This window comes from Molothrus aeneus, chromosome 3 (assembly GCF_037042795.1).
Source record: "Molothrus aeneus isolate 106 chromosome 3, BPBGC_Maene_1.0, whole genome shotgun sequence".
In the NCBI taxonomy this organism is placed as follows: Eukaryota; Metazoa; Chordata; class Aves; order Passeriformes; family Icteridae; genus Molothrus; species Molothrus aeneus.
Genome location: NC_089648.1, coordinates 82,159,770 through 82,186,419, shown reverse-complemented (window position 1 = coordinate 82,186,419; position 26,650 = coordinate 82,159,770). Strand labels below are relative to the sequence as shown.

Below are 26,650 nucleotides of genomic sequence, written 5' to 3'. Positions count from 1 at the left end.
CCTTAGCTAAGAGCCAAACTCTCATTCAGACACTCTCTCACTCCCTGTTCTCAAACAGACTGTGGTGTACAAATAGAACAAAAAAGAGATTAGCTATTAATTACCATCATGGCCAAAGCAGAGGCAATGTGGGAAAACTTAGACAAATGTATTGTCTATTAAAATAGATTCAGGCAATGAGAAACAAAGACAAATAAATTGTCCATCAGCTTCTTCACTGACTTTGAGGTTCATTTGATTTTTGTGTCACTCTTTTCCATACTATTGTCTCTGCCCTTCTGCGTTTTACCCTTTGTTAAATAGTTTCCCAGAGGTGCTAACAGCTCAGCTGCATGGCCCAGTGGTAATGTGGGATCTGGCTGGATCTGTCTGTGTCTGGCACAGGGCAGCCCCAACAATTTCCCACTTCTGGAGACATCCCAGCCCATAAACCCTTGCCACTAAGACCTAGTACACACTACACAAGCTGGCTGCCACATTCACATGTAGTTCATGTAGGTCCAGCAATATTGGTGCCCTCTTTGTGCATCATGGGGAGCTTGGCTTTCTCACCAGGAGATACTGCAGCATCTTTGTCTGGGAGCCTGAGATCATGGCACTGCTTCCATAAAGTGCCATTTCTGGAAATAGAAAGCAGCTCAATAGAAGCATGCTCAAAAAAAAAAAAACTTCCTAGATATGATCAGACATGTAAGGAACTTAGGAAATGACCCTTCACCTGAACCTGGACCTCCACAAGAGCTTACATGCACCTCTCTAGAATGTTGTATGTAGCCATTCAATAGAGGCTGAAACCAAGGTTTGTGAGTCAAGTGATCTTTGGTAAATGGCTTGCTATAAATATTCATTCCTGCAATGAGAAAATAAGCAAATAAGGTGGATAAAAGTACAGAAAATAGTTACGATTTAATACAATATATAAACTGGAGTTACAGAGAATAGTAATGGGTTACAGAGAATAGCACCTCATTTCAAGAAGAGCTTTGCATCAAGTCCATGCACAAAAGGGAATTCCAGTCATGAAGCATCATGACACATTTAGAAAGCTAAGTAGCAATTGCATTATGCAATAAAGAAATTCCCAAATCACACTGCAGGCAGGATTTAAGTGCATACATGCATAATTCTGAAGTATCTCGGCTACTCCAGCCATCCCAGAAGGCTCAGGCACTTGGTCCCCTACCTTCCAGCATTCAGTCAGACCAGCTGCTGTGCTGGCAGATTTAGTGCTGTGCTGTGTTCACTTTAACTGCAATCATACTGTCTCTTCCCATCATCCCATTTCATCACCATGAGCACATCATCACAAGTAGCATCTGCCTCCCCTGCTCCCTTCTTATACATCTCCCTTCCCTACACCATCTCATGCCATGGCAAAATGTCACAACATGGAAATATCTACCTACAGTTCTCACAGCATTTTTTTATCTATTCGACTCCTTTGTTATTGCCAACAAAAAAAAACCAGAATTTGACATGGGTTTATTTGTAGATATTGATTAAGTATCACTTAAGGATGAGACAAGGACTGCTTGTTTTGAATATCTCATTCTCAGTGAAAAAAGGCTTAATCCGGAAGACAGTTAAGCATACAAATAGACCCCATGAGCACAGCCCCTCTCAGATGACATCTAGAAACTGTTTTTGTTTCTAGACATTAAATATAGCGTATGGATATTTAAGTGTCTGCCTTTCTGAAATACAAGTAGTATTTCTGTCTTGGTTGGGGGAATTATATTAAATATTCTTCCTGTGTTTTACAGCTGGAATAGATATTGTCTGATATATACATATATTTTTAACATCAGCAGGTATTTTTCTTGAACTGATTTCCAGGTTCCCCTGGACCATCCAGTGATCACAGCAGTGGAACTTCATCACCTCTCTTTGACAGTGGCTTACATTTAAATGGAAACTCAACCAACACGGTATGCAAATGAATGATAAAAGCTTGGTGGGTGTGAGCTCTGTAAGTTCTTTTCCCATTTTGAGCTTCAAAATGCTATAGTAAGACTAACTTAGCTTTGTTCTTCTTGTTGTTTGCACTGATGGATTTTTAAGGGCTTATACTGTAAAATTCTGTACTTACAAAGTCCACAACACATGGCCATGAACTGCTAGGTTTTTACTCTGGGACAGCTGAGACATTTGGAAGAGTGAACACCGTAAGATTTAATCATTATTTAGACATGAATTCATGCAAACTTTTGTCATACTTTGTTGGATTATACTGTTTCATTTAATCCAGCTGGAGATGCTGAAATCCAGGTGAAATTAAGAAAATAATGTAAAGTTTAATTCTTGAAGAAAACTTTTTTTAATAGGAAAGATAGTGAGAGAAAGAAATAAAAGAGGAAAAAATGTCTCTTTTTTAACCCAGAGGATATTAAGTTCTTCTTTCTGCAGTGAACAACTGTGATTAAATTAATTGCAGCATTGTGGGGAAAGAAAAGAAAAAAACTTTTTCTCCAGGAAAAGTGGTAGTCACCAAAGAACATAGGGTGTCTTAGTAAGCAAGAGTGCTGTCCTTTTAGTAATGAAGATTGAAGATGTAAATACTATCTGTACAAGTACATGGACCTTCATGCTCAAAACCTGTTTGACACCTAACAAAACTCAGCTCTAGTCTTTCAGTTGTATATTAAATTATAGAGAAAGAAGACCCACTGAATGGACAGAAGGCTTCTCCTCTGTTTTCCCTTTTCTTCTCAGACAGTAATAAAATTGTCAGATGCTTACTGTACTTCTCTCAAGCTTTGCACTTCTTCAACCACTGTTTCTCTATACTACTCCTTAAAGCTTGTTTTCATCTGCTAAAAATATATTAATTTATGATAGTATAAAGGCATAATGTACAATAAATAAATAAATATAAATATGCTTTTCTGTGCTGATACCTGTACCTCAGTGTTTGGTGTCCAAAATGGTCATAGATACAAAAGGTTTCATGTTTATTTGTTTGCAGTTATACAGATGACTATTAATTTGGACTGTCTTGTACTGTTGTCTTACTAAAGAATCCAAACCTCAGGATCCAGCATTCTGCAATGCCTGTCCACCAGGTTCTCTGCAGGCAAAGTCCTTTCTGCAAAGAGCTTACATGATAAGAAAAGGGCTATGGCAGTGATTGCATTAGCACATTTTAGTAAATTAGTGCCTACTAAATGCTAGAAAGAGCGTGTTGTGATGATTTTTAACAACCATTATGACTGCTGTGGGAACTGCACACTTCTTTCTCATATTATAAAAATATAAATAAGTGGCTGAAGTTTTGTAGACTTGTAACAGAATAATTTAGAGTTAGCACACAAGATAGCACACAAAAGACTGGGTATAGGCCTGAAATATAAGCAGAAAAACAAAAATTTAAAAAGTTGTAATAGTAAGGTACTGGGTTGATTTTATACAGCAATTAATTTTTCTGAAGCCTGACATAAACTCATGTGAAGAGCTATGTATAAAATAGACACTATGACCTAGAAGTAGAATAAACAGGACAATATACATCATAGATTGTAAAAGTCATGATCTCCCTTCACAGAAAACAAAATGAAAAATTGCTAGAATCTTATTGTGAAACTCAAAAGCAAGGCCCTATGTATTTTGAGCAGGAATGACTGGATTTTGAGATGTTGCATTGTATGGTTAAACTTTTCTCAAGCTGTGAGTGTAACTGAGCTGTGATCATATCTTGAAAAGTGGTTATGAATGTGTTTCAATTACCATCTAGTGAGCACTTCTATACTATTCAATTAAATATTTTCAGGTTTATGGTAAAGTAAAAGCAGAACTGACATTTCCTGTAATGCTATTGCCTAATAAGAGTAATGATATTTAAATCCCGTTTTTATATCACCCTGGTAGGGGAGATCTGACTCACTTTGAACACTGCATCTTACAAGTTTGTGTTGCAGTTTTATGTACCTTCCTAATCACACTCAGATCCATGCCATAATAGACAATGCACCTATATTTATAAGTGGAAGTTCTACTCCAAAAAGCACACCAGGTAAAGGAAAGGACAGGAATGAGAGCCAAAGAGTTACTGTTACTCCAGTTTTACCAAGCTGTCGTTTTTGATGGCTTGTAGCATAGAGGTAGTAGTTTAGCCATCTTAGCAGCAGGCCCTTTCTGCCTAATAGGATTGTACCATTTTCAGTTCTGGTGCTGTCCTGCCTCCTGTTGGACCTATCTCTGTCACCTCTGCTGTGAAGAATCTGCTGTATGTGATGTGATACCACCTTCAGGATTTATATACATCTTTTGTAATATCAGAGCAGTTTGCAGTGCAGCACTTCAACAGGGTTCTCTGAAACCCAGAGAAATGAGCTGAAGTGCTCCCTTCACACCTGATTATTTTGTGCTTGGTGATTACTGTGACAAATGCTACAGGGATTGACAGTGGCAGTCACATTCATCTGTACCTTATAAGTAGTTTATTGAACACAATGTAAGCTTCCAGAAGGGAACATAAAACATACAAAGGAGGTGGTTTCAAGGCTAGTGAGTACAGGTTGTTTTCCTGGAGAGTTCTAACTCTAAAACAATGAAGAAAGTACTTTAGAGATCTCCTACCAGATGTCCAAATATCCTAGACTTCCAGGCCATCTTTCTGGAGAAATTAGTGGTGGAGAAAAATATTGTAAATAAAAGAAATTACTGTTTAAGACACCATGGGATAATTTGACAGTTACAATGCAAAGGCAGAATATACTACTTTTTCATTTGTTTGAGAATCCACCTTCCTTGAATTGTCTAAAAGTGGTGTTCTAATAAGTGAAGTGAGACCAGAGTAAATTGTTGTTTTCTGTGTGTTTGTGTAATTTGAGAACTCTAATTTTGATAGTGTATATTAAGGTTAGTTGGTTAGATTAAGCTAAACAGGCACTTACATTTTTCTAAACTGCTTTAAAATAGTTTTTCTTTGATGCCTTTGTTTTATCTACTAAGTTAAATAGTTTTGCTTTAAAAAAGTCATTGCCTACTTCATCATCAAGCTTTTAAAAAAGAAAAAAATACAAATGCTCAGCTCTTGATGGGACCAGTAGAATGCTACATCTTTAATGTCTATGGTAGTCCTAGTTCCAGAGTGAGAAAATTATATGACTCAATCCCAAGCACTAAATGGCAAAAAAGGAAGAGGATTCAAGACGGGGAGGTGGACACCCTCGGGGAATGTATGACCAGAACACTGAATTGAGATTGAATGGATGTCCTACGTATGAAAGCTTCAATACTCTTGCTTTTTTGAATATTCCTGTAGTGTCTTCCATTTTAGTATAAACACACCATTCTTAAAGCTGATTTTATTCTTTAGTTTTTATCATCCTGTAGCTTGCTTTAAGAAGAGAAACTTCAGAATTTCAGTTCAATATCCTTTCTTTTGGAATGATTTAATGTGTTCATGGTTTCAGTTGCCTCTGCCAATTCTCGATCTGAAAATCCATTATTTTCTCATGTTGTATGAAAGCAAGTTAACTTTTAACTGACTTCCAGTTCACAGTGTATCATTTGGCAATGTAAATTCATAAAATGATTAATTTAATAAATACAAAAATATCTCACATAGAGGCACACAATGGTTACTCTCATTAATTGTCACCATGTCTTCCATTTTTGGCTGAAGAGAAAGATAAAACAGATTAAACACAGCCAGCTGCACTTCAGTAGTTTGGACTTCTGCTCTGCTGAAGACCTTTATGAAATGAGATGAACACACTGCAAATAAGTTTTCCTCAATTAATAAAATATGAAATGATTATAATGACTCAGTGAACGATAATCCAGATTTTCTGTTTCTGATTATACCTCTCAGAAATCACAGCAATAGAAGCTGGAAGAAAACTTTTAAATAACACCTTCCTACTTTACTACAACAGAGTTGTAAGGAAAATCTTTTGGATTGAAATGTTTGTTTAGATTTAGCTGTACAGAAGTGCTGTTTTTCTAATTGTGATTAGAGTTGATTGGGACTTTCACTATGACATTAATGAAGTGAATAAAAAGTATCTTTAAAAGTCTCATCCTTTCCTTTTATTAATGTCCACAGTCACTGCTAATCCTTTCAGCAGTTATTTCTTCCAGTATTTGATTAATCAAATTAACATTTGATCAATTAGCTTAATCATTTCTTCTGCACAAAAATTCCCCAGTTTGTTAGGTATCTGGTTTTAGTTCTTAGTTATATATATTTTCACCATACACAGCCCTTGCATGTGAATACATGGTTTTTTACAGTTCTTATGAATTTTTCTCATTTCAAGTTTTCAGCAGCAGCAGCAAAAAAGAAAAAGTTTCTAAATTTGATATTAGTATAGGTGAACCCTGGCAGTCCAGGTACATGTGTATGTGGCTTATAGAGAAAACAGTAAAATTGAGGTAACAAGTTCTCCCTCTAAGCTACATCCAGTGTCTTTCCACAAGTTCCAGCAACAAATTGACACTGATCTCAGAGAGAGAAGCAAGAGTCAAGGCTCAGATTTATTCTGAGGGATGTGCAGACTGTGTGAAATTCAAAGAGTTTCCCAAACCTTGAGCTAATTTTTCTAAGCAAGGACAGCATGCCCCATTTGAGGATATAAAAGGCTGCCAAAAGCTGTTTCTAACAGCTGAAGTTTGGGTACACTTGCGTTTATAGTGTAAAATTATAATGATCTCAACATTGTATCTTTTATTTTCCTTATATACATTCAATGTTAGGTTTTGATTTCTGACTGCTATTGTAGTTTTTGAGCAGTCATAATTACTTTCTACTTTTTGTGCTGAGATTTAATATAAACTACTCTCGTCCCTGTCCCCTACCCCCAAAGGAAGAATTTATCTGGAAAGGTGTTCCAGGCAAGGTTGTTGAGGTTACTCAGAAACCAATTACATACTAGCTCAAGGGAAAAAAATTAAAGAAAAAGGTGCAAGATTCTGACAAATAGTCCATATGTATTCTCTAAAAATATCTTACTCAGGCTTTTACGCCATTGGTTCATTAAAAAAAGAATAATGTATTAGCACCTAGCAGCACAGATGTAACGAAATTTTCATTAATATTTCCATTGTAGATCACCTCTAGAGAAATTTATATAATTGAAAGGGTTTTCATTTGTTCCTCACTGGTAGAATAATAATCCAATTGATTTAAATGCATAGGTATTGCAGTGAATAAAGCAGTGTAAGTCCCCAGCATGTACTGCTATACAGGCTCTATGTAAACATCATATATGGGTGCTCAGTGTCTGTAAACTCATGTATTAATTAAAAAGAATTACATGTCTTAAAGAGCAGTCATTATATTTCAAATCATGTATCTGATGCAACATTATAATTAAAAGTATTTATTTTCTCTGGTAGGAAAGGAGGAGTTTTTCACATGCTTTTTCACCTTCCTCCCATTTAATTAAACATCTGTCAATTAAAATATTGTAGATAGAGCTGTGTAATTAAAAGGTGCTTTCAGTGAATTTTGAAGACATCATATTAAAACTCCAAATTGTTACTTCACCTGAAAGAGCATGTTTCCTCTATAGAACCCTTTATCTATTAAATGATTTGGTGATGCATACTTTACCAGATAATTACTGTCTTCTTAAAACTGTCACAGAATTGTGCACCTGCATCTATGAATTCCATTAAAAATAAATAAATACAGACCCTCTTCTAAATTCATACTGCATCAAAGGATGCACAGGTATTTTGATATCATAATTAAATCCCTCTGAATTCTGAGACAAGTTGAAAGCTCTGACTCCTATCTACAGTAGATATCACCATAATTTGTTTTGTTGTCTGGGCATCACAAGAGTTTCATTCATGTCTCTACTCCTGGCTATAAATTTGGTATTTTTGTTGTTCAATGATTAAAGTGAGCTAATGTGAGATTCTTATTGCTAAATGGAGCAGTCATGTTTTCTTCTCCGATCAACAGAAAGCCCCTGCTTTCTGTCTGTCCCTGTAATAAGTATTAGCAAACACTCAGCCATACAGAGGTCAGACAGGTTCATTGATATACAGAAAATCAACCTGCCAATATATGTATATATACATACATTTCAATCACAGACCAGACTAAAAACTGTAGAGAGACCACATTGAATTCACTGTGAGTTGAATGTTGCTGGGTGTTGTTGCAAGAAATTATGTGACCCTAATTCTCTTTTTTTAGAATAAGTGTAAGACAAATCAATCTATTTGGAAAGTATATTATATTGAAGGCTCTTTTTTTGAGTATGCTGAAACATTTTTAGTAACGGAGCTTTGGCAAAACACATTCCAGTTGGCATCAAAAAGATGCATTTCTAATCTAAGAGATTGTCATGATATCCACTGAAACTTAATGGCCAATGTTTTCAGTTATAGCTTAAGGCAATGAAGCTATGCCAAGCTATTTTAGCATTTCAGAGTTTAAGGCATGTCTGGAAAACACTCTTAGTCATATGATTTAATTTTAGGTAGTCCTGTGAGGAGCAGGGATTTGAGTGATCCTTATGGACCCCCTCAACTTGAGATACTCTGTGGTTTTATGTTTCTATAATTTAAACCACAGAGTTGTTTTTACATCATAAAAATATATCAATATATAAATATCAAATATGTTAATGTTGCTACCATTTTCATATACATATTTTACAGAGAGATATTTTATATTCTTTTCAGAAATTCTCAGCAATGTTCACTAAAATGAAAACAGCAAAAATTACTTTGAGAAATAAATAACAGCATCATCATTATAATCTCTTTTTGAACCAGTGTTGACAAAGGCAGTAATGAAGATTAGTCATACCTCTTACATGTGCTCTGTAGAAATATAAATTTATGGATCAGGATCAAGGCTTTAATGATGTACTTTGAAATATTAAATCCTCTAAAGCAGAAAATTGATAAAATTCAAATTATCAGTAAAAAGTTATATTTTTTCCTAATGGATGTCACACTTGATTCTTATTTCATAAAATGGTATAATTATAGACACATTTAGGTTAGAGAAGACTTCTAAGATCATCAAATCCAATCTGAGCTTAACCAAGAATGACCGAGTCCAACACCAAACCATGTCTCTAGGTGTCCTGTTTATGTATCTTTTAAACATCTCCAAGGACAGTGACTCAATAATTTCCCTGGGAAGCCTGCTCCAATGCTTGATAACCTTTCTGTGAAGAAGTTTTCCCTAATATCCAACCTAAACCTCTCCTGGTGCAACTGTGCAACTGAGGCCATTTCCTGTTGTTCTATCACTTGTTATTTGAGAGAAGAGACCAACCCCTACTTGGCTACAACCTCCTTTCAGGTAGTTGTAGAGAGCAATAAGGACACCCCAGAGCTGCCTTTTCTCCAGCCACTGGCCTTAGTCACCCAGGCACACCCAGGCTCATGTCAACCAGGACATCCTGGTCGTTTTCCACCATTCCAGGGACTCACAGCCTGTAGCACTGCAGGGGACCATCATGACCCATGTGGAGGATCTGGCACTTTGCCTTGTTGAACCTCATACAATGGATAGAGTCTGTCCAGATCCTTCTGCAGTTCCTTCTACCCTCCAGCAGATAACACTCCCACCCCACTTGGTGTCCTCTGCAAACTGACTGGAAGTACACTTGATCCCCTCCTCCAGATCACCAATAATGATGTTAAACAATACTGAGCCCTGGGGATCCCAACTTGTGACCGGTTCCCAGCTGGATGTAACTCCATTCACTAGCACTCTCTGGGCCCAGCCATCCAGCCAGATTTTAGCAAGTGATGGGTGCACCTCTCCAAGCCATGGGCTGCCAGCTTTTCCAAGAGAATGCTGTGGGAGGCAGAAACAAAAGCTTTACTGAAGTCCAGGTAGATAACATGCACAGCCTTCTCCATCCACCCAGTCTTGTAATAGAAGGTCAGGCTGGTCAAGCAGGACCTGCCTTTCCTAAGCCCATGCTGGCTGTACCTGATCAGCTGGTTGTTCTGCATGTGCCACATGGTAGCACTCAGGATGATTGCTGGTCAAAGTCCCATTCAGCCTGACCTTGGATACTTCCAAAGATGGGGCATCATTTGCCTTTCTGCAAAAGCAGACACTGTAATATGAGATTAAAAATACATTTAAAGCCAAGCTTAATCTTGCTGAATAATATGACCCTGAGTATTTCTGATTCCAAGTAAATTCACCCAGCTTCAGCCTTCCTGAAGCCCATGTTTAATGAAAAAGCTGTGTCAACTTAAAATAACACTGTGGCTGCTTTCAAGGTAGGGCCCTAGCAGCAGCTGGAAATTAAATTACTAAAGAAGGTTCAGAAAGACTTTCTTCTGATGACATGATATTTTTCTTGCAGAGATTTAAAATCAATGACAGTTTAAAAGAAAGGTAAAATAACTGAGTTTCCCAAACTCTGCAAATTATATGGCACAAAAAGAGGAAAAAATTGACAGTGTCCAGCCAGCTGGGATCTTTTCCCTTCCTTTCTGTGCTTTTAGTGGAAACTTAATATAGAGAGATGTCTGATTGCATCTCCCTGTTAGTCCATTTCTGGACTTATTCTACCTCTTGGAAGACTTTTTGGTTGCACCATAATGACTAGTTATATAATTGTTTAAGAAAGCCTAAAGCACTTGCCTACAGTGTCATTCATAGGTCAGTGATTGCTAATGGGATTCAGTCAGGCCCTCCTCCATGTCAGCAGTACACAGCTGTCCCAGGTAGGTAGTGATTATGTGTCATTAAAACTTGATTCTTGTTCACTGTTTTGTCAAAAACAAGGTTTTTGTGTTCAATCCATTTCTTAATGGGCAGGTGTTACAAGCAAATTGGCATTAATTGGCAACATTGTTGGTGACCTCAGCAGAAAACTGAAGGTATGAAATGATCGAGAGGATAAAAGCTGTGATTACAGAGATGAGCTCTATTTTAGTGCTTTGGAGGAAAGATGTGAAGAGTTTTCAAGATGAGCAGCAGCAGCTGTTTAGTGGAGAAATGCCTTGAAGGTCAGCCAGCTCACTACATTGGGTCAGACCAAAGAAACATCCAGCCAAAAAGCTTGTTCCCAGAAGATGCCCTCAAGAGAATGCAAGAACAGAGGAAATATGTACAGTTATTTCTAGGGAATATTTCCTGCACCTCTGGAGACTTCTGACATAGATGCTTCCGGAACCAGTTTGTTATATAAACTAACACATTCATTCTCTGTTTTTATCCTACGTCTCTTACTGCTAATCAATACCCCTGCTTCTTATGTGAAAATGCCAAGTGAACCACTGTTTCTTAACCCCTTTCTCTGTTATTTATTTTTTTTACATATCTCAGTCATACAATTCCCTCAGCAGTTTCTTTTCCAGACCAATGAATCTTTGTTAATCTAATAGTTAAAAAACAATTCTGTTCAACATCTAAATTTCAATATCGAAACTTTGAGTTGTAATCATCTGTTCATATCCCATTACAGTGTAGGAAAAGGTAATATTGTTTTTCTTCATGTCCATTGCTATACATTTATCTACTAATTTTTAACAGTTCTTTTATCTCTCATTCAGTATATTGAGCTTCTTCCACAGCCCATTCTCTTGTTTTTTTACTTGCTTCCTTCTCATTTTCTTATTTTTATCCATGTGTTTTGAAGAGAATATATCAACAAGGAGTCTCAGATTGAATTGTTCATAGATTATAGGTTAAATAGAACAAAAGGAGCTGCTGGTTTTATGATAGTATTTTGTTTTGATGCAATGGTCTTACGGACATACATATTCCCTGTTTTGTCCTTAAGAAGAAGAAGAGGGGTAATTCCAGCTTTATCCTCTACCATAAACTGGTTACTAGAGTATGGCTTCATAAGAAATACATATTTGAAACTTAGACTAGCTTGACCCCTTCATACCCTTTTGCTGTTCTTGGCCATTAATGTTCAGATCATGCAGTAGGGTTTCTGCAGATATAAGTAGTTTGGAACTGTGGGAAAAAAACAAATTATTCCTTCTAGTGTATTTTTCAAATATCAAATCTTTGAAATTGTCTGGAGAAGACCCATTTGCTTTAGGAGTTTGCAGCAGTTTTAACAGTTCAGCATTTTGACATGAATATTTCTATGCTGCAGTTTCATAGCTTTGGGGTTAATAGATTTTTTGACCAAGTGATGTTGGCCAATTTTCCCCTTCAGTTCATTAACCTAATGAATAGCTGTGATGTACATTTTCTAAAATTCTAGCTTTTTCTTGCATTGAGATACTTTTTCTTTATGCTGATACCCTACTGAAGCATTTGATTGAAGTGTAAGGGACTCAAATGGAAATATTAAATTGCCTATGTGACCTACTCTTTTTTTTTTTTTTTTGCTGCCAAATGCTCTTAAATTACCTAGAATATTACAGAATATTTATCAGGTTGTTCAATAACCTGATAAAAGAAGTAAAAGTAACAGTTCATAAGAAAAATATTTTTATCTTTAAATTGTCTAGATGTATTTTGCATCTTGAGAGTTTAGAGGGTGGGAACAATAGATGATGTTGTTGCACGAATTTTTATGTTTCTTTTTTTTTCTCATTCTTTGATTCAGTGATCATAATCAAGTATTTATATTTGACTGCAACAAGCTACCTTCTGTTTTATTCCTAGACATTTTGGTTTCCACACAGACAATGATAGATTATGTTGATCCTTTTCAAACTTCAGATTGCATGGGGTTCTATCAATTATTTTAGTTCATGCAGAATTCTGTAATATGTGTCAGATTCTTCATTGTGATACCAATAAATACTAATAAAATAACTCCAGCAATTTCATTACAAATTTTTCTTTTACTAGGAAATTATACTTTTGTCATTAAGTCTCAGTCATCCTGTTAGAATTTGAAACTCACTATTTTGATTTATTTAAAGAAGTAAATAGATCAGCCCTTGTTGACTATAAGAAGGGGCTTTAGGGGAGGAAAAAAATCCCAAATCCTTATGAGCAAGAAAAAGAAATAGACAATTCCCAGAATGCTTTTTATTATGTGTAAGTTTTATGGCTTTTGAACACCTGGCAGAACAGAACTGAATTTGGGTCATTCTGTGGTTTCTTTGCTTTCATAAATGCTACTCAGTGCTTATTTACAGCTCGTATAAAAATAACTAACTTTCAACTCTGATTTCTACTGGAAAGTTCTCTGCTCAGTACAGGATAAAAAATTTTGGTTCAGAAAGAGCACAAATGCCTAATTTTGACCTAAATGTGTATGTCTGTAAATCTTTCTCAGCCAACTTTGTGTAAATTTTACTGGTATCTTTATAAAAGAGTGAAATGCTCAACTCTTGCCTTTCTAGTGGAGGCATTTGAAGAAAGACCTCAAAGATGAAATTTCAAAAGTCATCCATCTATAGTATGATAACACAGGAATTAGAATTTTAAATCAACTCTTAAATTATATAAGAGCACAATGCACAAATAAATGTTCTAGTGTAGTATTTAATTAGGATATTATTTATGTCCTTTTCTCTGATGATAGAAGGATGCAGAAGAGTTATACAGAACAAATCAATTTAAACTACAAATGTATATTATACTGCATTTAGAATAAAATCATGGCATTTACGACTGAAAGCTCTTTACTTTCTAGTATCAGTTATTAATATTAACAAAAATTTAGATGTGTTTAATGTTAAAGTAATTGAAATTGCACCAAGAGCAAAATACCAAGATGAGTAACATACGGGTTTTCATTTCTCTACCCCACTCTGAGTTTCTTGAATACTTTTATTGTGATGATTATTCACTTCTGAGACAAACAGAGCCAGAGATGCATATTCATGGGTTTTTCTCTATATTGTATTATAAGCTCTCCTACTGTTTCTCATTTATTCTGCACAGGCTCCATCATCACCTTCTTCACCCATAGCTAATGAACCAAAATACGAGAAGCGCTGGCTAGACACCTTATCAGTTCCTCTGTCGATGGCTCGAATCTCGAGGTACAAAACCGGAACAGATAAATTAAGGTTTGTAATCTGAAAGGGGAGGCACTGGGTTAGTTAGCTGTACATAGTGTTTTGCTGTGGATTGTTGGCTTTATAAGAATTGAGTGGAGATATGAAATTCTTCTTATTAAAAGCTATGCAGTTCATTTTCTCCTAAGATTAATGGTATTCATGGTGATTACCAAAGATAAGGTAAAGCTCCTACAAATACATTTCTATAATCTGTTGTATCTTGGGAATTCAGTTAGCATCAGCAGCTAGCACAAAAGTTAATCCCAGTGTTATGTGAATGAATTTTGAAGCTACTAGATTTCCTTCAGTATACCTAATAGGATACTTCTATATTCCCCAATTCTGATTTGTCAATTAAATCTCCTTTTTCATTATAAATGATAACACAGTGCATAATCATCATGCCTGTTCTATCATGTCATATAGATATGCTTTTATCAGTGTCATAAAGAAAGTCATATTGATGAGATTTTGGCGAAGTACATGGTACAAAATACTGTATTTTTGATCATAGATTTTTTTTGCATCTCAGAGACATAACTAATGGTTCATAAAGTAACTGTGGAATAGGATGTCAGAGGCTATTTAACTGGGCTTCAGGAAATCTAAAAGCAGAAGTGAAGTTTAATAAAGCTTCAATAAATAATATGCTTGAGAAAGTTTTACACATTGCAGAATACATAAGCTTTTTCTGCAAACCATTCTATGGTACAACTGTCTCAAATCTACCAGTACTTGTAGGCCAAGCAGTCCATAGTTCTCCATATGTATCAGAACAGGAGTTCATTCGCTGTCGTTATTTTCCATGGTCTTTATGGGTTGTCCTATTTTTATTTGCCTTTAATACATATTAAGGAGATACTTGGAATCTCTGTTGAAGAATCAATATACAGGTCACCTGCTATGAGGAGGTACCAGAAATTCATGTGAAAACCTTTATTGACTTATGCCGGATTTTTTACCTGTTTCCTCAAAATGACCTGAAAAGCATTATTTTTCTAGTAGGACAGATATGCTGCTTTAACTTACAGCAATTCATCTTCTAAGGCAGTTGGCATTTCCTCTCCCAGACTTTGTGTTAAAGCATCACAGGTGAATAATAAATTGTCCAGAAAAGTTTTAGCTTCTTCCACAGACTTTCTTTGAACTCTTAATTTTCTTCAACTTAGTGTCTCATCACTTCTCCACCACTTTCTTCCTCTCTACTTCAACTAACAAGTTCATGCTGTCCAGTATTGTCCAACCTATCACAGACCTCCAACCATTCAAGGCTTAGACATTCAGTGAATTAAGTAAAAAAAATCTCAGTGTTCACATTTAGACATTAACTTATCAGTGTTCTAGAATCTGAAGGATAAATTGAAGAGGACAGAACATTTAAACCTCTGACTTCAGTTACCACTCTGACAGTTTGAAGTGCTTTCATTCCTGTGCTGTGTACTTTACACATTAGATGGAGAAATCCCAAGGGATTCCAGTTCCCAGAAGAGGGGCATGTGAATTTTGAGAATTCTTTGAAGTACAATGGCTCCAGCTTTGTACTGGGTCTGGCTGAGATGGAGCTCATCTTCTTTATAGTAGTCCATATGGTGCTGTGTTTTGATTTGTGACTAAAGCAATATTAATAGCACACCAGTATAGTGGTTGTTGCTGACCAGGGCTTGCACACCATCAAGGCTTTCTCTTTTTCTTGGTCTGTCCTACACAGTAAATAGGCCCAGGGTAGGCAAGAACTTAAGAGGAGGCACAAGCAGGACCAGTGAACCAAACTGACCAAAGGAATATTCCATGCTGTGTAGCATCTTTGCTCAGCAATAAAAACTGAGCAGAGAGGGCATGGGGGAAGTGAGCCATTTCGTGGAGACTGACAGGACATCATTCTGCTTGTGAGAGACAGTGAGTGGTTGCATTTGCATCACTTGTTTTGTTGTAATTTAGTTAGTTGGGGGTTTTCCCTCTTCTGTTTGTTTATTAAACTTCCTTTGTTTCAGTTTATGAGGTTTTTTCTTCTTCAAATCCTCTCTGCTATGCCTCTGGAGAGGGCTGGGGGAGTGAATGGCAGTGTGGATGCTTGGCTGCTGGCCCGAGATCAACCCATGTTTTTTATGTAAGATTTGAGGAACTTAGTGCTTTCAGTTTTAGTCTTGGAGAGATATATTCTCTTGTGATGTATCTCGCTCCCATATATATTTAGTATATATTCCACTCTTCTATTAGTGGGAGTTTTATTATTGTTGTATACACTCTGAAGGAATATGAAATAGTGCCATAAAGCCTACTGCCATCCCATAATACTTTACTTCTAGAGTAAGTGCTCCTTGCTTGTTTTGGTGAACCAACAAATCAGCTATATGAGCATTAAAGGGATATTGCCTTGAGATTAACTGTGGATGAGGCATTTCCCATATTCTTACTAAAAGTGGGATTTCTGTGCCTGAGGCACACCAGACTGCTCTTATCCTGTACTGTGAAATGCATGTATGTATTTTTACTATTATCCAACTCGTATCCTCTTTTTGCATTTCCCCATGTTCATATATGTATAGTGTCCAACATATGTCTTCTGTAATTACTCTCTAAAATTAAATACTTGCTTTACATGAAATAAAACCTCTGATCAGTCTAGATAAAAATTCCTCTTTCAACCACATCTGCCTGTCTTTGTTCCCTTTTACATTGCAGCCATCAGTCTAAAGCCATTGGAGTGAGCCTGAATTCATTCCCCTGAATGGATCACAGATCCTTCTGACTGATTTCCTAGTTTTACCATATTTATTTGGAGCCTATTTTCATACATGGGTTGACAGCATGTTTGTTTTTCCTGTACTACATGAGTCCATGAGTCTGTCATAACTCGTATGTATCCTAAGCATGTTCTTAGGCTGTATTATTTCCTTTGTGGATAAACTGTGCAGTTTAAATTCTTCTGTACTTCAGTTGAGTTTTCCAGTAGCTTTGCCCCAAAAAAAAGGCATACTTTCAGCATATTCTTGTGTCACGATATGGCCAAGATCACATCTATCTGTTTGATTCTTATTTGTTGTTCATGTGAAAAGAAAGGCAACTTGCCTCTGGCTTTTCATTTCACTTGACTTTTTATTGTATGTTTCACAGGAAGTCTTTAGACTGTGACTTAATGACAAAGGAATATTTTTTCATATATTTTAAATTCTGTTAACACCATATGTATTAACAGAAACAAGAGAGAATGGGATAGATATTCTCCCTCCATATAAAGGAATGGCTGAAAATACTGCACACCAGGCCTGTGAAATATGTTTATCAATACCACAAAACAAAAGCAAAAAAAATTTCCTCTGAATATTTTAAAAGAAAGATAAGAAACATAGTAGGTGTCATTCCTGTTCTCAATGGAAGATTAAACTTTGTATCAATTACAAAATCAGCTTGAATTAGTTTATTTCGAATTCTTGATATGGTTGGAGTCAGTCTGAAGATATTTATATATGTAGCATGCTAATTAGTCTTTTTGATTAGTTAGAAATTCAATAACTTTTTTATTCATTTGCCTTTATTATATGGCACTACTGCTTCTATTATTCTAGACTTCTCACTAATCCATCAATGTAGTTTTTCTCTGAAGGAAGTAAGGCAATATAAATGTAGTGAGAATGCTATTGCTGTGAATACTCTTAATTGCTAGTTGGCAACGGGAACATTTTTTGGCTGTTGAGGATTGAATTGGTCAATAAATGTGATGTGAGTTTAACAGAGAAATAATATCAGTAAGTTTTTCTCACCCAAAGGAATTTGTGGTTCATATTCTAGTTTGGGGGGGTTTTCTTTTTTAAGATAGAAAAGTAAAGATAGGTAGTCTTTTAGAAGCTGAGGAACACAGTTCATGCACTGTAGTCTTATATTTTTGCTATGGATTTGTTATTTGGGGAAATGCAGATATTACTATTTTTAGTCCTTACAGCTGATACTGGTAGTATTGTATAATAATTTTATACAGTGTATTGGCAGAAGCTTTGAGTAAAGGTACAATGCCTATAACATCTTGAATATTATGAGTAGAGACTGAAGAAAACATGCTTATTTCGAATATGGGAGACTGAAATAGTGAGTGGAATGAAAGTAATTCATGCCCAGTAGCTATGAGCCCATGTAGCTGTGATGTCAATTACAAAGCAACCTAATTAGATTTAGTGTTATTTTTATTTCATGGTATTCTGACCATTGCAATTACTCCAAAGTATTGTGTATTTTTAATTTTTTTTATGTGTTCACTGGTTTCTTAATAGATTTTTTCTGAAGAATGATATTTTCCATTTATCATTTCAGTAAGTTAACAAAATGCCTTTAATTAGATAAATAAGTTGAAAACTAAGAAATTGAATAAACCATTTTAAAAAAATCTCGAAATTAAGCACAATCTCACTGAGTTACACAACTGAATGAACTTTCTCACAGTTTTCTGACACATCAGTTAGAAAATATCTGTAGAAGCATAAATGTCTGTGTTCCTTCAGTTATGTTATTTGGTCGCTATAAGTGTAATGAAAATAAAAGTTACAATACTGGAATCAAAACGTTCCCCCCAAAACCACAAACATAAAATGCAATCAAGTTTATGTTTAATGTTTTGATATCTTCTGAGCTATGTGATTTCTGTTGATAGTCCAGTTATATGCTCACATTTAAACATTTTGTAAGGTACAAGGCTCTGTGACATTTACAATACAAAATCCCATTACTTCTAATGACATTTCAAACAGATTAAGTAATTCAGATTCTTCCTTTTGGAGAATTTCCACTCAGATCTACCCATAGTCCTTAAAACTTCAGTCTAAGTAGATATTCTAGGAAGAGGGCTGTGTAGTATTATAAACAAGCCACAATACAATGTTGTAACAAAAGCAACAAAAACTAACTCAAACATAAAAAAAATTATACAAACAGGAGGGAGTACTGATTCAGGACCTGGGAATATGCAAAGCTGATTAAATCCATCTGTCTGTATCAGCATGGTAGTAAAGATAAAAGAGCTGCAGTCAAGCCTACATCTAGATTTTTGTAGAAATATCTATATTATAAAATACCTATATAAGTCTAAGAGAGATGGTTTCACATGCCACAGACACTGAAAAATAAAAATATATGCTTTGCTGGAATTCTTAGCCTCCAGTAAAATAAAAGTTCAGCTCTTTCCATTTCAGCTGGCACTGAAAATACTTTTTATCTAAGAAAAGTCTTTGGATTTAACATCTCTATAGTAGCAAACTGCTTATATGGAAAAATTTCCTTACTAATATTAATCAATAGTACTTGTTTAAATTTATCAATTTCAAGAAGAGAACCTAAAGTCTACAAATGCTCATCTGTTATTCTGACTGCCATGCTCACAAAGATATGGTTTATTTTATTACAAGAAATTAATGCTATAAACAAACTCCATAAGAGACCAGGAATGCAGATCTATTCATACTTTCACCATGAAAGTGAGATAGAAAGACTGAGTATTGAAAATAGTGACTCATGCTCCTTAGCAGAAATGCTTGAAGGAAACAAATTTACAGATAGGGAGAGAAAGCTCAAAGTAAGAAATGTGATGGCAGTGCAACACAAATTTCTAGTATTTAGGAAATGCAAATATTAATTTCTTGCTCTAGTTACAGTAGTCAGTAGCATAACTTCAGTAACAGAAGATGTAGAAATTTCCTCTGTCTGTGTTTTAAAATCATCTTAGGGCCTCAGGGAAAAAAGAAATACAAACCAACAAAGAAAATAAAAACCCTACAGAAACTTTATAGCATCTTGAAACCTTTCAAACTTATTATTTGGTATTAAATGAAAAGCTCCTCCTTGACAGCTAACAGGAGTAGGTGCTTTGTTGTGTCTTTTTTTCTTTTCTCTGTTTTGAGGAAATGGCAGAGAGAAATGCATGTCACTTAAGCCTGTATGATTTATTTTCTTGTGAGTTCCAGTGCCATCTTGGAGCTTGCTTTGATTGTTTCACTTAACATAAAAGCCTTAGGATTTATTTTGTTAAGCTTTTCTTTTAGTTTGGATATCTGTTTTTACTTGTAGCCTTCTGCACATTATGCTTTTTAGAACACAGTTTGGTACATGGAACAATATCAATATATTATGGGATCTTCAGAGAGAAACTTTTGTAACTGAAAGCAAGAAATAAAGTAAAGTTAATAGTAAAGTTGATTAAGATTCAGGGCAAAAACACTGTGTTACTACCATGACTGGCATATGTAAACTTTGAAAAGCACTGGCTGTTTTTTATCCTGTGTCATTTACACTGAACTGCTTTCTGATAAAACCACATTCCTGTCAAGGCAGCACAGTGGGGACAGCAGAGCCCCAAAGGTCTCAGTCTTGTGTGCCAGGCAATGTGACCACCACTGGCTCATCAGAAGCCTTGAACCAACCTGAGCCCTGGGAAAAGAATGTCCTGGAGTCAGTGTGCTGGAGCAAGGGAACACGCTCTGCAGGCAGGGCTTGGGGACCTTGGCAGACTCCCCACTGAGCAGTAGTCAGCTAGGCACAGGTTCAGTGATGAAGTCCCATGTAAGGAGGGGCTGTGTTAGCAATTACATAGTCAAGGGAAATGGTTGTTATCATCTGTTCTCATCTACTTGCATTCCTGAGGCCACACCTGAGGTAGCTCCCTCTGTGTCCAGTTTTGTTGTTCCTATGGAAAAGATTTGTATTTTAAGCAAGTTAGTGAGGAGTCTGGACTAGAGGACCTACATGATCCCTCACACCCTATTTGATTCTGTGCAAATATCTTGTTAGTGAAGTGTTCTCTAGATGAATATTGAATATTATTAACTGTAATTGATCACCTTATTATAAAAAAGGTAAAGAACAACAGGAGTTTTAGTGTAGTCCACTCTATCACCAGCACCCTGTTTCAAATGATAAAAAATTTGGTAATTTTTATAATAAAAGTTGTTTTTTTAAATTTTGTTGGCCTATTTTGGTTGCCTCAATTGTTAACCAAGGAGTTCCCTTCTGTGATCTTTCATCAGCCCCTTAGGTAACTTTGTGCCCCTGAGATAAGGCATTCAGGTCTTTGTGTGTCTGCAGAAGCTGAGTTAGTATCTAGACACCCTGTGGTTCCATGGAGAGCACATCCTATTGCTTGGCTCTCTTAAATGCTCTGGACAGGCCTCTTGCTGTGTAAGGATCCTAGCATCTTAGCTTTGATATTTGAATGGGATACCTAAGCTGGGCATTGTGAAGGGCTTCTCCTCACAGCATTAAGTTAAGTCTGTTTGCAGGCACCAGTGTGTATCAATGCATAATGGCTGACAGATTCTCACTGTCTCAGTGGGATGCTGAGGAGATCATACCATAAGTCATTTTATTACAGCACTGTTGGGATCTTTGTCAGAACCTTAGGTAAAATGAACAATATGTTTGGGAGGTGATTATTTTGCTCAGTTTACTTGAAGGTAATAAAAGGGTTTTTTAAAAATCTTTTCTTTCTTTCTGAAGAGGTGAAAGAGATTACTGGAATAAAAGTGACACAGAATTGTGCCACTGACATCAAGTTTTAGTAGTTCCCATGATTATTCAATCATGAAAGAAAAATGGACAATTGGCTGATACATATCTAAGTCTTCAGGCCAAGCATGTTAATTTTTGCAAACAGCAGATAGAATGCTTTACAACTCCTTTAAAAGCAAAGCATCTCACATATATCTATTCAGATACATTGTCTTATTTATACTGTGTATAATGGGTAGTCCTTTTCTAGCAAGTATATAGAGTTCAGTATTCATGTTCACCATCAAACTCCCTACAAATGACAAATATTAGGTTAATAACTTCTTCCCTAAGTGTCACAGAATGAATAACTGCACATTAACCACTAGATGTCATTTTGAATGTTGACATATATCATCAATTAAGCAGTAGAGGATTTTATCTTATATCAGAGATCCTCAGGACTCTCAGCAACTTCATAGAGCAGTATTCTGATTCAGTAGCTAGCTTTCTTCTAGGTTGGTACCAGAAATGGGGCAATATAGCATATAAGTATAAATATCTAATTTACAAATGTAGAAGGCAGTGGTGATATTCTCCATATTATACACAAAACAAACATATGCAAAATCATTGAGCTAATTATAATTGTCTTTCACAGTAGTATTTAACTAAAATCTACCTCTTCTGGCAATCATAGGCATTTAAATAATCTGGTTATCTTTCTGAAGTTTAGTTATTGCAACTATTGTATGTCACTTTTTTTAAATTTAGACCAGTGTACTTTCGTGACACTACTTAATGAGCTTTTGTGGTTCCTATAGGAAAATTTTAAGAGTTAAAAAAGCATATCCCACCAGCATTCAGATGTAGGGGATTTCAAAGGTACATATGCAGTGCCTTACTTACTGCAGATAGTGAGGGAAGGAAAGCATTGGTATTTGCAGAATAAAGTTGCTATAAACACATAAAAGTTGCATTAAAAGTTAACAAAATGCAGTTGCACATTAGCCTGAGCCAATGCTGTTTTGAGAAGACTGTTTGGGGAAAATTTTTGAAAAAGCTTCTAAGAATGTTTTTCAAATTCCTATGACATAAAAGTGCTTGAAGTAAGCATTGCTTTGAATGCTACATAAAAAAGGTTTAGGAATCCAAGAAATGGAAGCTAGGGAAGACAGTGCTTTGAGTCTTTATACATTCCTAGTAAATGAAGCCAAAATGCAATAAATAAAATTGGCATTTTGGTTTAAAAAAACACTATTTTTTTTTTCAAAAAGGCCCAATGCATATTTCCTGAACACACTACCCTAAGTTTAATAAATATGAACATAATATGTATACCCAGGGGAAGTAAATGATCATCAGCACATGTGTATATTGGTACATAAGAGAAAGTACTTGTATCTGTTACTCTTGGTGCTGCCCTATTATCCTTGGTTTTGTTGCCTTTCTATTGATTGGTAAATAAAACAGTCAAAAACTTGTCAAAAGGCATAAAAATCACTTGAACACTGATAAATATTGGGCAGTTTCAGAAAACTGACATATCTTCCTTTACGGATATATTTCTTCTTACTGCAGATCTAATGCATTTGAAGTGCTGGCACTCGATGGAGTTAGTACTGGGATACTTCAGTTTTATACAGCCCAGGAGAGTGCTGACTGGCTGAGAGCAATGTCTACTAACATCAGTGATTTGACACTTCAAAATGTATGTTACTTTCTGCATATTTTCTTGTTTATGCTATTGTAAAGTTATTTCTAGTTTTCAAAGGGTAAAAAACAATTCACCTTCAAGTACAATATATAAAATGCTTGTGTATGGGGAGGAAAAGGAGAAAGGACAAAACAGGGAGAGGTTGCCTGATCAAAAGCATCAAGAAGTTTTCAAGGCTTGCAGTGTTAGCATAGAACAGAAACCCGTAGAAAATCAGATTACATTTATCATTTTAAAGATTTTTAGGTCAAAATATGTATCAGTACTGGTCATTTCACAGACCTCTAGATGTGACGAAATATTTCATTTTCACATTTTTGTAGTTAAACTGTGCTTGAAATTAGCATTTGTTGCTTAATTTTTTTTTTTTATCTTAATAAAGTCATGTTCAGCAGCTCTTTGTCAGATTTGTTTATTTTGAAACAAGCATGTGAAAATTCTGTAGCTAGTGAAGAATGATTTACTGAGACTTACTGGAGACAGTAATTTTACATCTCTAAGTTGTCTAAGAGTTGATTTATTTAAGGACACATTATTCCATCTCACTTCCTAGAAGTATAAAGATGCTTATGCTATTTTAACTTACTCCTGTAAATTAATAAGTAACAACTGCCTTTGCAAGCAGAAGTATTAACTAATCCCCAGAGAAACAGAAAAATAACTATTTGGACAGCACATCTATTATTCCATCAAAGAGCAGATAAAAACATTGATAAATATGGAATTAACTATGAAGATAAATAGGGAACTCAATAATGTACAATTTTGAAAGTATATTTGTCTTTATGAAATGATAAAATTCAGTGATGAAAATGCAATAGCACAGCTGTCCCTGAAAAAATTGCCTGTGCAGGTTTTAATCTTTTCTTTCTCTACATGTGCATAGTCTGTTAACTTCTTTCATAAATTATGATTTAGTAGCCTGACTTGTATTTGTGCTTTGTACTCTAAATGAGCTGTTGCTTAGGTCTCCAGATTATATTGTGAAGAATTAGTATTAAATTTCAACATAAATCTTTTGGTTAAGTCTGTTGGTTAAAACAGACATAAAATTTAATTTGTTTTCCTATTCTTCAAAAGCTACATGAATCACATTTGATCATAATAGTTCATTTATTCCATTAATTCTTTTAAAATATTCAATTGCTTAAACAATCTCTTTGTCAAAATCAGACATTTTTGCTTATGACGTGTTCTTTTTAAATACTATTTAGTGACTCACATAATGTACAGGGTATTATTATGTAATAATTCTAAGAAAGTGTATGGTAATATTTCTAGAGAAATTCCAATTCATAGTTACTAAGCCTTTTTTTTTTCTTTCTAGAGAAATTCACTGAATAAAAGCCATTCCAATGATATAAGTGAATAAGAATAAAAATAAATGCAGGCAGCTTTTGTTAGTCATAGGGTGCTAATCAGTTTTTTTCCAAAGGACTATGGGTAGTAATTATGTGTCCTGACACAGTATCTTCACTGTGCTGTGACCTGTCAGCAGCAATATTTTATTATGAACTGAGGACTTTCGTAGTCTTCTCCACTATCTATTACTAGTGAACTCTGTCAACAAAGTAGTGCATCTGGTGTTCATATAGCTGGCAGTTCCCAGGAAGGGCCTGAGAAACAACAGTCATGATGAATATCCATGTTTTGTGTTCTTAGTGAGTTACAAAGCAAACTCATATAAGTTCATATGAGAAGAATGTAAACTTTTTTGCTTGGACAGTGGCTTTCCAGGTTTTGTCAGGCATGCAGCCTGTGGTACAACTGGAAAGGTCAGGCCAGAGCATTTATTTAATTATTGATCATCAGAAGAGGAGATGCAGTAGTCAGTGAGAATCCCTTTTGTTGCAAACTATTTTTACGACAGTGATTGAGAGGGTGGAGTACAGCAGAAGGCTGGACAGCTCTCTGCCTCTGAGCAGCCAGAAAACACACACCACCCTCCACAGTGCTTGGGACAGGCCTTTGAATCTCGCTTCTTGGAAGTCCATTTGGAATCCTTTTGGTTACCTTAGTCTTACAATTTCAAAAAATGATTATTTTCTTATCATACCTCTGACACTGACATTGGGGAATGTATCTGTCATTCCTTCAGAGCTTCTTCCTGTCTCTGCACTTCTCCACTCCTGTAGAGTGTCTCCCCATTCTCCAGGACCAAAGATAATAACTACTCATCCAGAAATTATTTCAGAGAGTTCCTTATCTGGTTATGGGTTATTTTCATGAGTACTTGCTGACTCAAAGTTCAGTTGCTTCTCCAAATAGTTAAACTATTGATTTCCTATTCTGTCCCACACCATCATCTCAGTATGGAAATTAATTACTAGATACATAGTCAAAATGGACTTTTTTTGCTAACACTGTTGGCATAATGTCAGCATCCTTACCTGAGCTATTATGGTGTTTTTAAGCAATACTTACCATTATTCATGTTTTACTTCCACACATTTTTACATTTTGTTCTTCTGGTACTTGTTTCATGACTTTAGCAACTTTTCTTGTACCTTAGTCATTCTTACTTAAACTGTGCCTATTTGTGTTACTCTTATCTACATTTTTTACCCTACATATTTGCATGATGTTTTAAATAATTTCTTTTAGAATTTTAGTTCTTAAAGAGCTCTTAATAGGGATTTTTTGTACAGTGCACCAAATCTTTCCTGTATCACTTTACCCTAATATACTTTTTTTTTTTTATTTTACCCTAATAAAGTCATGTTCAGCAGCTCTTTGTCAGATCTCCTGCTGATGCCAGGAGACAGTCCTAGTGTAGGTAGTGCAAAAATAGCTCTGCCACAATGTGACACTTCTGCTAATGTCAGACTACTCTTTTGAAGTACTACTGAAACATCTAACATCTATACAAAGGCAAGCTCTCTGGGGATCAAGTGTATAGGAGGAATCATCTTTCAACAGTGGAGATGTGAGAACTTGTCACTGCTGGAGTGCTGTCCCTGTACATATTTAGAGAGTGTTACTTGGTAGATGAGAAATAATGACTCTGGTACCAGCCTGGACTTAATTCTTAGATGAGAGAGGAGCACAGGGAATGCAATGTGGAGAAAAATGTAAGTGTCTTTTCAGCCCTCATTGCTGATACATGTGTTGTATGCTTAGCTCAGAAAATTTCCTAGTTACAGTCCGCTTTACAAGCAACATGCATTTCTGAGGACCCTTGCCCCAAATTATTTATCTCTCTGTACATATTCTGGTTTTTTTTGTCACATCCTTTTCTACCAGCATGAAACTACCCTATCATCTTCCCTTGTGATTCAGTCCTCATTTTCAATATTCTCAAAGCTTTTTGCATTTATCCTTGGCAGAAATAAATGCAGGTGAATCAGCACCTCAGATTTATTTCTTCATACACCTCTTTTCTTGCAGAAGGAGGTGTCGTTGAAAAAACTGAGAGAAGAGGAGTAACAGAAACTGGCAGTGAATCTTCCATGATTAAACAAAAGCACAGGAAATAAATTATTCTGCCTGTGCTTCTCACTGCTCCTGTTCGTAATTTCTTCAGATGAAGGGTTCTTTGTAGGCTGA

General features: G+C 35.7%; 1 protein-coding gene across 2 annotated transcripts in view; it reads left to right on the top strand.

Annotated features, from left to right (window-relative positions):
* Nucleotides 1–26,650, top strand: part of SNTG2 (syntrophin gamma 2) — a 211,107-nt gene that overhangs the window by 134,222 nt on the left and 50,235 nt on the right. For both annotated transcript variants that reach the window (XM_066545865.1, XM_066545866.1), the window contains 3 exons: nucleotides 1,837–1,928; nucleotides 13,802–13,929; nucleotides 22,969–23,098. In XM_066545865.1, coding sequence (XP_066401962.1) covers nucleotides 1,837–1,928; nucleotides 13,802–13,929; nucleotides 22,969–23,098 — 350 coding nt within the window. The remainder of the gene's footprint in view (nucleotides 1–1,836; nucleotides 1,929–13,801; nucleotides 13,930–22,968; nucleotides 23,099–26,650) is intronic.